This window comes from Marmota monax, unplaced genomic scaffold (genome assembly GCF_021218885.2).
Source record: "Marmota monax isolate L192 unplaced genomic scaffold, Marmota_monax_Labrador192_F-V1.1 WCK01_AAM20220418_F8-fsc00062, whole genome shotgun sequence".
NCBI classification, from domain to species: Eukaryota; Metazoa; Chordata; class Mammalia; order Rodentia; family Sciuridae; genus Marmota; species Marmota monax.
Genome location: NW_026695221.1, coordinates 4,871,085 through 4,885,515, shown reverse-complemented (window position 1 = coordinate 4,885,515; position 14,431 = coordinate 4,871,085). Strand labels below are relative to the sequence as shown.

The window sequence follows — 14,431 nt, the reverse complement described above, 5'->3', positions numbered from 1 at the left end:
GGGCTTTGGGTCTTACCACATTGCGCTCCTGGAGACAATAGAGAATCTTTTCATGTACTTCATTCACACTCAGTGCTGGAGAAATTTTGCTGGATGAGAACCTCAGTCTGGACCTAGTACAGCAATAAAGGGCAGAAACAGAATATAGTTTGTGGTCTTTATTTCCATACAAAGAGCTGGCCAGAATTGATAATACATAAAAAAAAAAAAAAAATTAAAAAAAAAAAAAACAAAAACAACCCATACTTATTCTTAGGGGCTTATGGTACTCAGAGTTGCCAGGAAAGATTTGGCCCTGAAATCTTCCAAACAATATATATTCTGGCATTTCTTCATAAATAGTGCACATACTATGCATAAATTAAAAATTTGTTGAAGGCTAAACAGACAAAAAAAGAGACTGAGGGAAAATTCTAGATACTCTTTTTGTTGTGGGTACCCTTTTTGGACAACCATTTATTCCCTTTGTATTCCAAATAAAATCAGAGAAGGGATTGCCAAGTGATAAATCTCAATGTTTCAAGAGACAGAGAACAAATAAGCACAGGCACAATGGTCATCTTATAAAATATGGGTCAATTAAAAAAGGCTAACTATTGTGAGTCTGGCATTGCTGGATTTTAACATGAACACAAAGACAATGGCAGTCAGACACGCACATACATACATACTTTCTCTTTCCCTATGGGCCCATATTCAGATGAAATTTCCAGTAAGGTTAAGTGTGGTACCCTTGCCTTCTACATGTTGGTGTGGAGTGATGCCAAGGAACAACTGGGACTCTAGTGCAGGATGCAGTAGCAGTCAACCAGTTACTAAAATAGACCCTGCAGGTTTCTATTCTACCCTTTTCTTGTTTATTGTTAGTATATGAAATTTCTGAGCCAAGATTACCAGAAATGACAGCAGAAATGAGTTATGAGCCTTAATTCTTAATAGGAAAGAAATACCTCAAATTTTCAGAAGATAGAAAAGAGACTATCCATAGTCTACAGTATTCCTTCTAGTAAAAAAAAAAAAAAAAATCCTTGGTCAGCTGAGCGCTGGGTTCCTGCTCTAGGGGAGTGCTAAGTAGCCCAGAGTCTGGCTTTGCCTAAAAATTTTTATGTGTGCCCCACCTCCTCTTCCTCCTCCTCTTTTCTAGGGCTTGAGAATGAGGTAGGCTTTGGTTGAAGATTGAGGATCAACCTGATAACTGGGGGAAGGGTCTCTGGGCCACCGAAGGTTCTTACTTGCTAGCCTTCTTGCCTTCTGTCTGGGACTTGCTTTCGTTCTCGGCCTCACTCAGCTCCTCTGTGGGGCTCTGGGGTTCAGAGCGAGGAAATGCTGTCTTCAAGGTATCCACAATAGCATTCACCACCATCTGCAGGGGTCAGAGGTGCAGGGTTAGTACAACTATTTACATCCCCAGATGGAAAATGCCAAACAGAAAAGAAGTCAGCTCATTGTGCCTTACGCAATAAGATGAGTAGAGAGCCAGGCTATCTAGCAGAGCCTCATCCATTAGGAAAGCCAAATACCCACCAATGAAAACAATCCTCCCTTTTCTCTATGACCATCAATATCCTTTTTCCTTGCAGAATAAGACAAACAATGCCATAGGGAAAGAAGCCAAAACAAACAGTGGGGTAAATAAAAACCTGGGAGTTCTGCAGGTTGGTGACTTCCTTTTTATATAAAAAGGTGGTTTCTAGTTTCTAAATTGATATAGCCTTCAATAAGATGGAACAAGTGGAAGTAATATAAGTATAAGGAAAAAAAAGAAGAATGAAAAAGATGATCAGAAATAAAAAATACAGTCTAAGGACATAAATAATATAAACATGCTTTGGGTAATTCACACAGACCAAAGAATTTTTTTTTTTTTTTGTAGTTGAGTTAAACAATTTCTAACAGTAAAGAAAGAATGAAAATCACTGGGATCAAAATTAAGAAATCTAGAGTTGATATAATATTTTCCAGCCATAAAGAAAACCAAATAATTTCCAATGAAGAATTATCTCTATTTCTCAGAATGGGAAAATGACAAACATATATTTACTAAAGAAGACATACAAAAAACCAAAATCCTGAAATTTTTATGACAAGGAAGGAAACAGTTTCTTTTCCTTGGTGTCTCTTGTTCTTTAACACTGTGGGAACAGCATATGCCTTCTTCGAGACATTCTTGAACGATCCTGCACAAGGAGCACAGTACAGCTAAGACAAGGTCGAATAGACAAGAAGGCTACAGTGGAGAGTAGAGAACAAGCCAGGGAAGGAACACAGAGGACTGCATGAAGATAGATAATGTAGCTCAGGAAATACAACTTGCTCTCTAAGCTCAAGAACTATAGTCTGTAGGAGGGTCCTAATCTGTCTCATCCACTTTTGCATCACTAGCAATTGGAACAGTGCCTGACTCAAAACAGGCATCTAGTAAGATGTTGAAAGAATCAATGAATGAATATATCTATATGGAACTCTGGGAGATTTAGTTAGATGATCCCTTTGTAGTCTGTGGTTTATCCCACATAGCAGTGGATGTCCTCTGGCACCTACCACATGAAATTCCATTTTATTTTGTGCTCCCAAGCCTAGGTGAGAAGAGAGAAGCCCTTCTTCTGCCAATGAGACATTTTAAACAAACCATCTTCTGATGAACATAAATCTCAGGCTTTTGTCCTGCAGACAGTGATAACAGCTGGTAATCATAGCTTATAAGTTCTTAAGTATTCCAGATTTCCTTCTCCATGGGAGCTGAGAGACCCTCTTGAATAAGTACAGTTCTCTGAATACTCTGTTTTCCATCAGAAAATAACAACATCAACTGAAATCCAGGTCAATGTCCTGCCTTGGAGCTCTCTTTCCTGATGACCACACTAGGAATGACCTTTCCCACAAGAAGAGAATCCCTGCAATTATCCATGGATCTTCACTTGATCCTTACATGCCTCTCCTGCAGGAACAATCAACGTTTCCCCAGGAGATGTGTGTACACTTAGAGTCAGGGCTACTATCACCTAATAGCTGCTCACTGTGATTTGGCAAGTTGATGATCCAACCAATATTTGGCAACATGTCTTAAAAATTCTAGTCAATGTTCTACTGACTCCTCTGTGCCACCTTGCCCTATACCCTACCTCTCTTATTTTTCAGATACTGCCTCTGTTCTGATGAACACTCCACATCTGCAGAGAGAAATGAAAGCTGAGTATAGCAGCTTTGCTAGTACCTTATCTATTCTGGAGACCATGAATGGTTTCTTGACAAAGGCAATTCGAGCATCTGTGTTCAGAGCAAGAAATTCCTGCACCTCTTCACTGTTAGCGATTTCAGGAATGGCACAGAGTTGCTGCAAAATTAAGACAGAAGGATTTTAAAGAGAAATCCCAGTTCCTAGATCTCTCTGCCTTGGCTTGGGTGGGCAGGAGTCAGAATGAGGGCAAAGACAAAAAAGATGCTAACCTTGAGGAATGATTCCAGAAGGCTCTTTCGGGCTTCCACTCTGTCACTATCCATGTTGCCAAATGGAAGATCTGGAAAGAGCTTTTTAGGACCTTTCACATCTCCAAAATAAAACAAAAATACCTCCTTCATTTAACATTCTTAGAGAGTTACCCTATATAAAACAGTTATTGAATATATTTTTTCTGACCTTTTTTTTTTTTTAATTTCAGGAGTTCCAAATATGCTCCCAGGATGTAATATACAGAATCTACTCCCACTACTAATATAAAGAGACCAATTGATATAGTTAGAAGAGAGGGCTTTGAAGTCCAACTGATCAGTTTTGTGGCTCCAATCCCTAGTATAATGATGACTGCAGGAAAATTGCATAATCTTTCTGTAACTTTGTCTTTTTTCTATAAAAGGGAGATGATGTTATCTATCTCATAGGCTATTAAGAGGATTAAATTAACTAACAAGAGAACCTGACCCATGTATTCAAGCTTGACTCAGTATTAGCTATTGTTACTAAGAAAGAAAATAAACAATTATGCCCATAGTTATTAAAATATTTATTTGGACCAGAATCAGCATTTTTTTAAAAAACAAAGTAACCAGTGACTAGCTCATATTTATAGTTGAGTTTTATTACACTTTTTTATTTTCTCTGGGCCTTGGAAGTGTCAAACAGCACACAAAAGGCCTGGTTGTTAAAGGAAAGGAAGTGACATGAATTTCTGTATAATATTTTAATATTTAAAAGTGAATAATCTATTTTTCTGGAAAAGTTATAATGTCTCACTCTATCTTATGGGCACAGATAGAAATTTGAGTGCATTTAGCAGCAAAGGACTATCTTAGAAAGAATGTAATCAAAGCTGTCTAGCACAAAACCCTCAAACTTTCAAAGCAAATTTGGGGAAGAACATCAATGCTGCGTTATCCTCTCCACAAACCCATAGGCTACCAATCATTCAGATTAGGGTGGCTAGATGTGAAAAGCAAGCAGCCAGTCAGGGAAAAAAGTTAGCAATTTCTAACTTTTGATGAACTTTCGTAGCTCTGGTTTCTCCTCCAGGCGGGTCTGCAGGTTCAAGAATTCCCGGTATCGGCGGTTCACAGTGTGGTAGGCCAGCTGCTGCAGGGCACTGCTGTTCTCACTGTTAAAAGCTGTCTCATACTGTAGAAGGAACAGATTTATTGACAGAATCAGCCAGGTTTAGGCAATCTTCTATTCTGGATTTAATGAAAACATGTTCAATGGCTACACAGTAATAGCACAGTAGGGATAAAGGGAGGGAGATATTCCTATTCTTTTATAGAACCTAACACATCTGATTGCTGCCCTGAGTTGAAATGAATAACTCAAACTCCAAGGAAGCTGAACTGAAGAATGAGTTCCTAATATATGTGGCCCAGAATGTCAGAAATGAATTTCACTCCTCCCTCCTTCAAATATTTACTTTATCTACAAAAATGGCTACATCACTATTATTCAAATCTCAAAAGGTGAGTATAAAACAGAAGGCATAACACCTATAAAAAAAAGCTAACTCTATCACCCCTAAATTACAAACTGGACCTTATTAAGGGAAAAACCATTTTGCTTTTATACTCATTCAGGGATGATTTCTATTAATTGGGGGAAGAACAAATAATTCCAAACAATGAACACAAATCATTTGTTTGCGTGCAATAAATTAAAAGAACATGTGGATAGATTAATCTTCCTAGTTGTTACTTTTAGGGGTTAAGTTTGTTTTTGTTTTTTTTTTCCCCTAAGCATATGACATATGTATTAGAAGTCAAGTGATGACTGGAGATGTTGTTAAAGTCTGTTGCCTTTGAATGCTTGGAGGGCTTGTATGTGGAATGATGACTAGTTCTTGTATGTTCCCAGAAAAGTGAGCACCGTGAACAACATGAAAGCTATGACTCAATACAGAAGAAAACTTTGTCTCTGACAGAGTAGTTAAGATACAAGGAACTGTTATGCTTGCTCTTATTAGGAACAGACTAATTAGGAGTAGGTTATTATTGTTTGGTACGTTACTATATTGTGGCAAGTGATAGGAAAAACTATCCCATTGGTAGGACTTGGTGGTATTTTAAACTTTTTTATAGCTAGAGAAGCAGGGGTATTCACTATGAATTGAAGAGAGCAAATAAGTTCCTGAGACCAGTACTCAGAAATAAAGACACAGGTAGAATTCAGGGGAGGGCTCTCAGAGAAACTAGGAGTTGTAATCTTTCTGTGGAATATTCGGGACAATATTCAATACTGATGTGTTCACTTTTATTATACAAACTAAAACTGTTTTACAATCAGAAAGTAAAATAACTTTGAAATCAAGTTAAAATCATAGTTACATTATGTCCTTTTGAAAATCTAAGGCCAATCTCAAACTATACATAATTGACTATATTATTTTGTTGCTCATTTTCCACCTTACCCTTTTTTCAGTGTCTACTTGAAGTAGGTAGTAACTGGTGTCAAAATTTAGCAACAACAAAAACAGTAAGTGGGAGAAAGATTATGACTTAATAATTCTTTCCATTAAATTTTCTGCTAATGAAGAGGAAAAATAATTGTTGTTTAATATCAGTGTTAGAATATATCATAAATAGAAGATGGAAGAATCAGAAGCTGACGCCTATTTGTGAGAAAGGTGCATGTCATTGGGACATATGGAATTAGAACAAAAAGGCAGGCAAAATGTTTACACCTGTCCTTTGAGACTAGCCAGAGTTATGATTACATGACAGATGTCTATACTTGTAAAACTTGTCTATTTTATAAGGAGTGTTTGTGTGTATGTATAAATATATGTACTTACATGTTTATGATTCTGTTGTCTTAACTTCAAAATGTCTTGTTAATTTTCAAAATGCTGTTATGATGCAACTGAGTTCAGCAGATTAGGGAAGGCCCTTTTCCTATTAACAGGACTGGGATTTTGAGGATGAGAGTGTTAGCAGTATCCAGGTACATGCCTTATGGAAGTTTTTGGACTCAATGAGAAAAGCAAGGAAAAAGCAAGTAAAATACAACAGATAGGGTCTTGCCCCGGAATTCTTTTTCCAAACTTCTTCCCTGCTACATTCTTCTTAAAAAATACCAGTATCATTTGAACTTTGTTTTTGGAAGGCAGATTATTTACCTGTATTTACCTCAGAAGATAGGAATTTTTTTATTCCTGAAGACATTTAAGCACAAACTTGGAAACTATAAAGGAAGCTGCTTAGAGCAGCTGATTCCCTCCAAATAGCTTGAGGTCAAGGTGTCTTCACGTTGCCTGGAAAGTCTTATTTTTAAAATATACAGAACCCTGGACTTTACTTTGGACATTCTCCTTCAGAATTTGTCAGGGTCTATCAGAATCAGTGTATTTAAAAAGCAGTCCAAGTGATTCTGAGGTACAGCCAAGATTGGAAACTAGGGTAAAACCCTGAGTTTCTAGATTATTTGTATAGGAATAGGGTAAGAGCCTACTCTGCCTTACAAATTAGCCATTTGAATCAGGCCATTCACATACAGATGTTTGTTGAATTAAACATAGCAAACTAAAAGTCATCTCCTGAGAGAACATTACATTTGCTGACTCTGATTTCTGATTACATTCCCAGCCCGTGGTGGGTACCTGTAGCTTGAATTCTGTTACCTTTACAGTGTAGAGTGTATACGGGTGAAATCCAGTGCCACTGTGCTCTCGGGCAGTAATGGTACCAGTGATACGAAGGTTCTGGATGACAACTGGGCCATCTGGACTGCTCAGGGGCTCAAAGCTGAAAGTGGTTGAGCTGAGAGGACCAGGTGGAGAGGAAGAAAGTGGAACTGGTGGCAGAGTTGGATCAAGGGAGCTCATATCATTGATGAGATCCTTATTATCTAAGCACGAGGGTCGCAGGGGCTGAATCTTTTTTGGCTCCTCCAACAAAGCTGTAAGAGAGGTGTCACCTCCTTGCTCTACCTCCTTGTCTGCTGTGTCAATTTGGATCTCTGGGCAGGAGTTCAGCATGGAGACCAGCAGGCCTGTTTCTGTCCCTGACCCCTCCTCAGTCTCTGCTCCTTCATTGCCCTCGGATCCCTCACCTTCCTTTTGTTCCAGAGCCTGGGAATCTTCTAAGGCACATAGGGCATCCTGGATCCGGTCAGAGAGGAAGTTGCCTGGGGTCATGAGCATGATAGTTTCTTTGCTCAGTTCAGACAGTGGAGACTCCAGTTCTGAGTCTTCACATAAGAACAGGGGGCCTCGAATATCTGGCTGTAGAAAATGAGATGAGTTGTTTCCTACTTTTCTTTCTTCAAGTATCCCAGCCATATCTGCCTCTACAGCTTCATGGCCTTCTTCAACCTCTGGGGTGGGGCCTGGCTCACTACAGTTTAGGAGCACAGAGGCTTCTATTGGAGAAGGGGCTCTTCGTTCTGGCAGACTTTCCACCTCAACAATCAGTGGTAGAGATGTGGGCACTGAGTGCTGTTCCAAGGAACTGGGTGGGAAGAGTGATTTATCTATTTTTGCTGAATCATTTCTGGCCTTGGAAAAAATACCCACAAGTAAAAGGTGAATCCAGTCAGGATCTGACAGCTTGCTGATCAGTGGTAAGATTACATTGCAAGTAATGAGTTCAACCACCACATGGCGTCCAGTTCTAGTCTCCAAGTGGGGCTTGGGCACGAGCCCTTGAAGTAACAAATTCACAATGCCACGGGTATAGGTGACCTCTGTACTAGGATTGTGCATAGCAGGATGTGGGGCAGTAACCTGGCAATAAGCCTCCCAGAGCTGGGAAGGCTGGACTGGACCACTCTGCTTCTCTGCAAAGGTCTCCTTTGCCTGAATGTAGCTCTGCAGGTGACAACCACAGAGAGTCATAACTCTCTGGGCTAGAGCACGACTGTTCACCATACCCATCCTCCTCCGAAGTTCCTGCACCAACCCTTTCATGGCCGCTTCCATCTCTTCCTCAAAAGCTGGCTCCTGGCTCACTGAACGATACCAGGATAACACAAAATCTCGAATAATCATCTGGATGGTGCTGTTGATCTCTTGCTCCAACTGCCTTTCTGCCTCAGGGCATGGAGGGCAGGTGGCCACTGGGATGAACCGTTCCAGGTGTAGTCGACCTGAAAGCCCCAAAATGGAGCTGGAGCCTAGCCAACCTCCCAGCACCACTAGCAACGCTGAGAGAAGGCACAGAAGCCACACGTTAACCAGAAGGTGGATAACTAGAAGCCAACCAAGTAAGATCCCCACAATCATCAGCTTCCGGCTACCCCACAGATTACTTAAATTACATAAAGACTGGGCAGAGGTCTCCTGGATAGGGGACACTGTGTCGGCCTCCATGGCTGAACGGCTCAGGTAGCTTCCCCCAGAAGACAGCCCTCTATTTTACTTAAGAATCAGGAAAGGAGGCAGGTACTGTGTTCCAGATACAAGAAAACTGGGGTTCTCTACAGAGAACCGGCAGGGGCTTCGGGACCTTGAAGTCCTACAGGCGCTGCAAAGCGACAGCTGCAGCTCTGCTTCTCCCCCTCACTACTGTCAACAGAACAGTCCAACTAGCCGCTTCCAGCGGAGATGCAGTTTCCGAGGAAAGCTCTGCGGCCTTCATAGTGCCCCAGGCGGAGCGCCTCTCTGCAGCCTCAGAGAGGGCGGTGCAGGGCCGGCTGGGTCCCACACACACTTACAAACGCCGGTGCAGCGGCCGGCCGGGGGCGGGTCACACGTCGCCAGGGGCCCCGCGTCCAGTCTGATACCCAGCCTGGAGTGGACTCATTGGGGTTCCCGCCGACAGCCTCAGCCCGCAGCCACCGCAGGATAGGGCGGCTAGGGGGACTGCGTTCCGCAGCGCCGACTGTGCCAGGGCTGCCGGCCGGCCAGCAGCCGGCGACAACTTCCGGGTCGTGGCGGGCAGGAGCGAGGCATGCTGGGAGAGCGGCTGCAAGCGCCGGGAGAAGCGGCTCTGCAAGGCGCCCCCTGGTGGTAAGAAGCCGTTGTGACGGTCGGTCTCCACACCTGAGAGTGTGCAAAACTTGTGCTCCCCAAGAGAGGACAAAAATTCCATGTGTCACTAAACCACTGTGGCCATGAGGCAGTGACTCGCACGCTCAGATTTCTAGCGTCTTTAAGGCGAGCTGCAGCTCCAGTTTTTTCAATCTTGTTTGCAAACACCCCTTATACTTATGCACATTCTTGATCCCGCTTATTTTAAATCCTGCTTATTTTAATCCCATGGGGTCATATTTCATGGGCCTCTTGGATTAAAAAAGTTCACCCCCTTCCTTCCGAACCACTCCCATTACCACTGCAACCCTAATTCACAGCCTACCTCACTTGTTCTCAATAATTGAAAAATACAACTCATAAAATATGATACAGGGACAATTTATTCTTTTAATTCTATATACTGCATTATGAAATCAAATTTGTGATTTGGGGTTATTTGCTGATGTTACTGCTCAAACATATATTTTGAGCATTTGCTATGTTTAGGTGCTATGATAGGTAGTTTAGGGAAATGCAAATGATCCTTGTCCTCAAGACCCTTGTGGCTAATTGAGTAAATGACTACTTTGAACATAGATATTTAATTATACACACCAGTATGTGATATGGTAACTTGCAAAATATTACAGGTATTCAGAGGAAGGAAAGATCATGGTGGGTTGCAAAAGTCAAGGAGAATTTAACAGAGAAAGTACTTTGATGCTGAATCATCAGGGATGAGGATTTCTTTCTGTCCACCTCCATCTCCTTTTTCCTCTCACCTCCCAAATACATAGGAGAAAAAGGCAGAGAGAGAGAGAGATATATACTTTTAATTAATTCTCTAATATAGTTGGTTTGGAATATGCTCTATTTTTTTGTTTTAATACACTTAGATGTCTACATAAATAGAATTACCTATAGGAAGATAAATATTTGATAATCTAGAAATTTTTATGTTCATTTGGTGTGAAGCCAATTTCCTTCCACACCTTGGCCCTTCGGAATGCTGTCTGTAATGTGGCTATCCTTTTTATTTTGGCATAGAGTATATATCATTTGCATAAAACTGGTATGGTTGCCCATCTCCAGCATTCTCTATGTTGTTAGCAGCCTTTTGTCGTTACAGAATTTACTTTCTAGATGTAAAGGAAAATCTTCTGGCCAATTCCAGTAAAAACTGTGCCAACAAGAAGCATATTTCAGCTTGTTCTCTCATTTCCATTTCTAGTGTTGGTGCAAAAATTCTTTTTAATACAACCATCATTTATATGTGAGGCATGGTTTATAGCTAACCACTTCTAACGCAAATGGCACAACTTTGGATGGAGGTCTCCATTAAGCTGATTGGGAATTTCCCTTAAATCCCAGAATGTCGGTCCACATTCCACAGTATAATCCACTTCAGTGCCACTCTCCTTCCTGTGGAAAAGGAATGAGAAGTGAACACTGACTCTCTTTCCCCTTCCAGACCCTTCCATTGTTCTCAGGAACAATTAGATGATGTCAGTGATGACCTGGAGAAATATCCCTGCCACCTAGTTGAGGATTAAAATAAAAAAAGTGAATGATGAAGGGCTTAATGATGCTGCTGCTGTAAAAATTGCATGGCAGCTCAGAGAGAAAGTTTACTCTGCAGCATGATCTGGAATGTTCAGGGCAATAAGGAACTGACCTTGTAAGTGGGCACTATGCCACCTGACCAGATGGTCTGGGGCACTGAAGTATCCAAGAGTGTCTTCCTGATTCTGAAACGAATTTGATGGACATGCCAATGCACTTGTCATTTGGACAGGTCTGAGTTTCTGCCCAGGGGTCTGGGACAGTTCTGAGTCTCCAAACAGATTAATCACTGGGTGGAGGTGAGTCAGGACTGATGTTCAGTGGTGTGTGTGTGTGTGTGTGTGTGTGTGTGTGTCGGGGGAAACCTGTCTGTCTGGCCACACTGCTCAGTTTCTTGCAGAGTCCCTCCTTCTCTTATCATTTCTTAAAACATTAACAGCATAATGCCAGATTGGTAGGAATAATAAGATAAATAAGACACAGTTATTCATCTCAAGGGACTCTCAGGCTAGTTAAAAGAGAGACAAATAGAGAAATGTAATTAAGCATGATCTCATGTTTTATGTGGTGTGCTACTATAGTTGCCAATAGAAGAATGTACAATAAAGTGGGAACTCAAAGGAGGGATGGTAAACCAGGGAATTGAATAGTTCACAGAAAGTTTACCCATAAGTTGGGAAATGCAAGAGAAGTAAGTGTATTTTAGGAAAATGTAGGGTAGAGAGTGCAGAGGCAAAGGGTGGGTACAGCATACATGTGAGAACAGTCAGGGACAATGAGAGAAAATGGCAGTGTGACAAGAGGCCAAGCTGGAATCAGTCCATGGCACACATTAATTTTCTCTTGAAAATAGAAGACAGAGTAACCAATGAAGAGAGTTTCAGTGATGGATCAGGTGAGTGGAGAAAAGGTGATGGTGCAGAATTATTTGCTAATAAAGGTTATGTGAGGGAAAAAGAAAGATTGAGGGCAGGCTGAGATTAGAGGTCATGCTTTTGTAGTGGTGCAATATACATTATTGAGTTGTTTTCTCCTGAGATATTTAGTGTCCTCAATATAGGAAAGATACAAGCAGGAGACTGGTAAATTACCATGTTGTGAGTATCAATGTAGATGAAGAGAAGTAAGTGGTTAGAATGTTGACATCCCCAAAGGAAAGATGCTAAAATTGAAAATCATGGTGTCTAGGTGTCACAATAAAGGAAATAAAACCAGGAGAAAGATGACAAACTGTGAAAAGAGGGTTTAGTGATCTGGAAGTGGAGTGAACAAGACAGAAGAACAAAGGTTATGGTTGGAGATTAGGCCGTTGGCTCCTATGTTAGCTTCATCTGGCTGCTCTACCAAATTGCCACCAACTAGTGACTTACAGCAACCTAAATTTATTCTCTTACAGTTCTGGAAATCTGGAATGAGTTGTCAGAGACATGCCTCTTCTGAAGGGAAAATCTGTTTTCTTGTTCTTTCCAGCTTCTGGAGGCTACCTTTGGCTCATGTCCCCACATTACACTGACCTCTGTTGTCACATCTCTTCCTCTGACCCTGATGCTCCTGTCCCTGACCTAAAAGTTCCTTTATGATTATACTGGGTTCTCCTGTACAATCCAGTGTAATCTTCACATCTCAATATCTTTAACTTAATCAAATCTACAGTTTTAGCCAAGTAAAATTACATAGTCACAGGTGCCGAGGATTAGGTGCAGGCAGACATCGCTTGGGAGAGAGCACTACAGAGCTTAGGTAGTTAGATGTTTTTGATGATTAAGTCTGGTTGTGGCCAAATAATAATCTCCTGAAGTAGGTTCCAGATAATGTGTTAGGCTTGAGCAAGGAACGTTGAGTCTGCATGTTTGAGAAGGATGGTCTTCCTGAGCCTGGAAGTCATGTTAGGGAGGATGGTGATCTTGGGACAAAGGTTCTCAACGAATGAGAACGACCAGGAGATTGAAGGATGATGAAGTAAGCGTAAAATATCCTGGCAATACCAACACAGTCGGAGGAAGTTTTCTATGAGTCCGAAAATGAATGATCTGAAGGAAACCCTAGGATGTTGCCAAGAGCATTTCCACGTCTTGCCTTAGACGCAGTGATGGGGAATAAACGGTCGCCAGAGGGCAGCAGAGAGCACAGCAGCTTAAGGGGACATTTGCCTGGGGCTTGTTCCTCTGCTCCTGAATTCTTACTTTCATCTATTCTTTCGACAAGGATGAAGCTAGTTATTAGGAATTCAAAGATGGACTTTATATAGTTTCTTTTCTGAATTCACAATCTACTATTAGAGGTAGATCTTGACACAATGAAAAAGTAGTATAATAGAAATATGCCAAAATGTTGCCCAGAAGAGATGTCATTTGAATCGGCCTTGAAGGATGGGTTAAATATCCTATGAATAAGAGAGGAATGGGTCATTCTGGGAAGGAGGAAAACATTTGGAATTCTGCATAAGCTCTTGTGTTAGTTTGCTAGGGCTCATAACAAAATACTACAGACAGAGGGGTTTAAACATCAGCAATTTCTCACAGTTCTAAAGGCTGGAAGTCCAAGATCTAGGTATTCATAGGTTTCCCTCCTTGGCTTGCAGGTGATCACCCTGTCACTGTGTCCTTGCAGGGTCTTTTTTCTCGGTACAGGCATTTCTATTGTTTTTTTTTTCTTTCATAACAGTCATGTGGGATTATGCCCCGCTCTTGTGACCCTGTTTAACCTTAATTACTTCTTTAGGTGTCTCATTTCCAAATATAGTCACATTCTGTGCTGTGCTGGGTATTAGGACTTCAATAAATGAATTTTGAAGGAACAGGACTCAGTCCATAATGGTTCCTTTCTAGTTGTGGGTGTTGTGAATGACCATGTTTTGATTATCAGAATATTGTAAAAGAAGATGATAGTTTGGATAGTTTCCAATACGTGTTTTAAGAGATCTAGGATTAACTTTCACACTAGGCCTTATACCGTATTAAGTTCCCTGGATGACCCTCCCATTAAAGAACAACTAGGTATTAAAGATGAAACACCTTGTGATGAATTAATGTATTCATAAGAGGATTCTAAGTAGGCAAGGAGTCCAAGATACACTTATTTTATCCGCAAACAAACCTGAACAAGACAGACAACCAACTTTGAGAAGAGTGGGAGAGGGAATTGTGAGTAGTGAGTAGTGGGCAGATGAAAGGGGTAAGGTGGCCCTAGGGACAGATGCCTTAGCAGAACCACAATCTGCTCTGAGGCTTGCTCCAGCAGGGGGAAAGTGTAATTAAGCTCCTGAATTCTATTTTGAGCCACAACCTTGGGTCGGGGGTGTTGAAGAGATCCTAGATCGGTGGAAGCTCCTGAGATACATATAAATCATTTCTGGAAGAAAAGATTATTTTAAGACCATGAAATAATACGATGTGAACTACAAATTCAAGGTCTTCAAATATATAGGAAGGCAAGCTAGCATGAGT

At 41.1% G+C, this 14,431-nt stretch overlaps 1 protein-coding gene across 3 annotated transcripts in view; it reads right to left on the bottom strand.

Annotated features, from left to right (window-relative positions):
* The window catches only part of Snx19 (sorting nexin 19), a 37,365-nt gene extending 28,034 nt beyond the window's left edge, over positions 1 to 9,331 (bottom strand). For 2 of the 3 annotated variants that reach the window (XM_046432652.2, XM_058575228.1), the window contains exons 1-6: positions 7,092 to 9,331; positions 4,471 to 4,609; positions 3,448 to 3,548; positions 3,215 to 3,334; positions 1,233 to 1,363; positions 17 to 113 (exon numbers count right to left, since the gene is read on the bottom strand). In XM_046432652.2, coding sequence (XP_046288608.1) covers positions 17 to 113; positions 1,233 to 1,363; positions 3,215 to 3,334; positions 3,448 to 3,548; positions 4,471 to 4,609; positions 7,092 to 8,780 — 2,277 coding nt within the window. In that variant the 5' untranslated portion in view covers positions 8,781 to 9,331. The remainder of the gene's footprint in view (positions 1 to 16; positions 114 to 1,232; positions 1,364 to 3,214; positions 3,335 to 3,447; positions 3,549 to 4,470; positions 4,610 to 7,091) is intronic. The other variant, XM_046432651.2, reaches the window with a different exon arrangement.
* Positions 9,332 to 14,431: the final 5,100 nt, after the last annotated feature.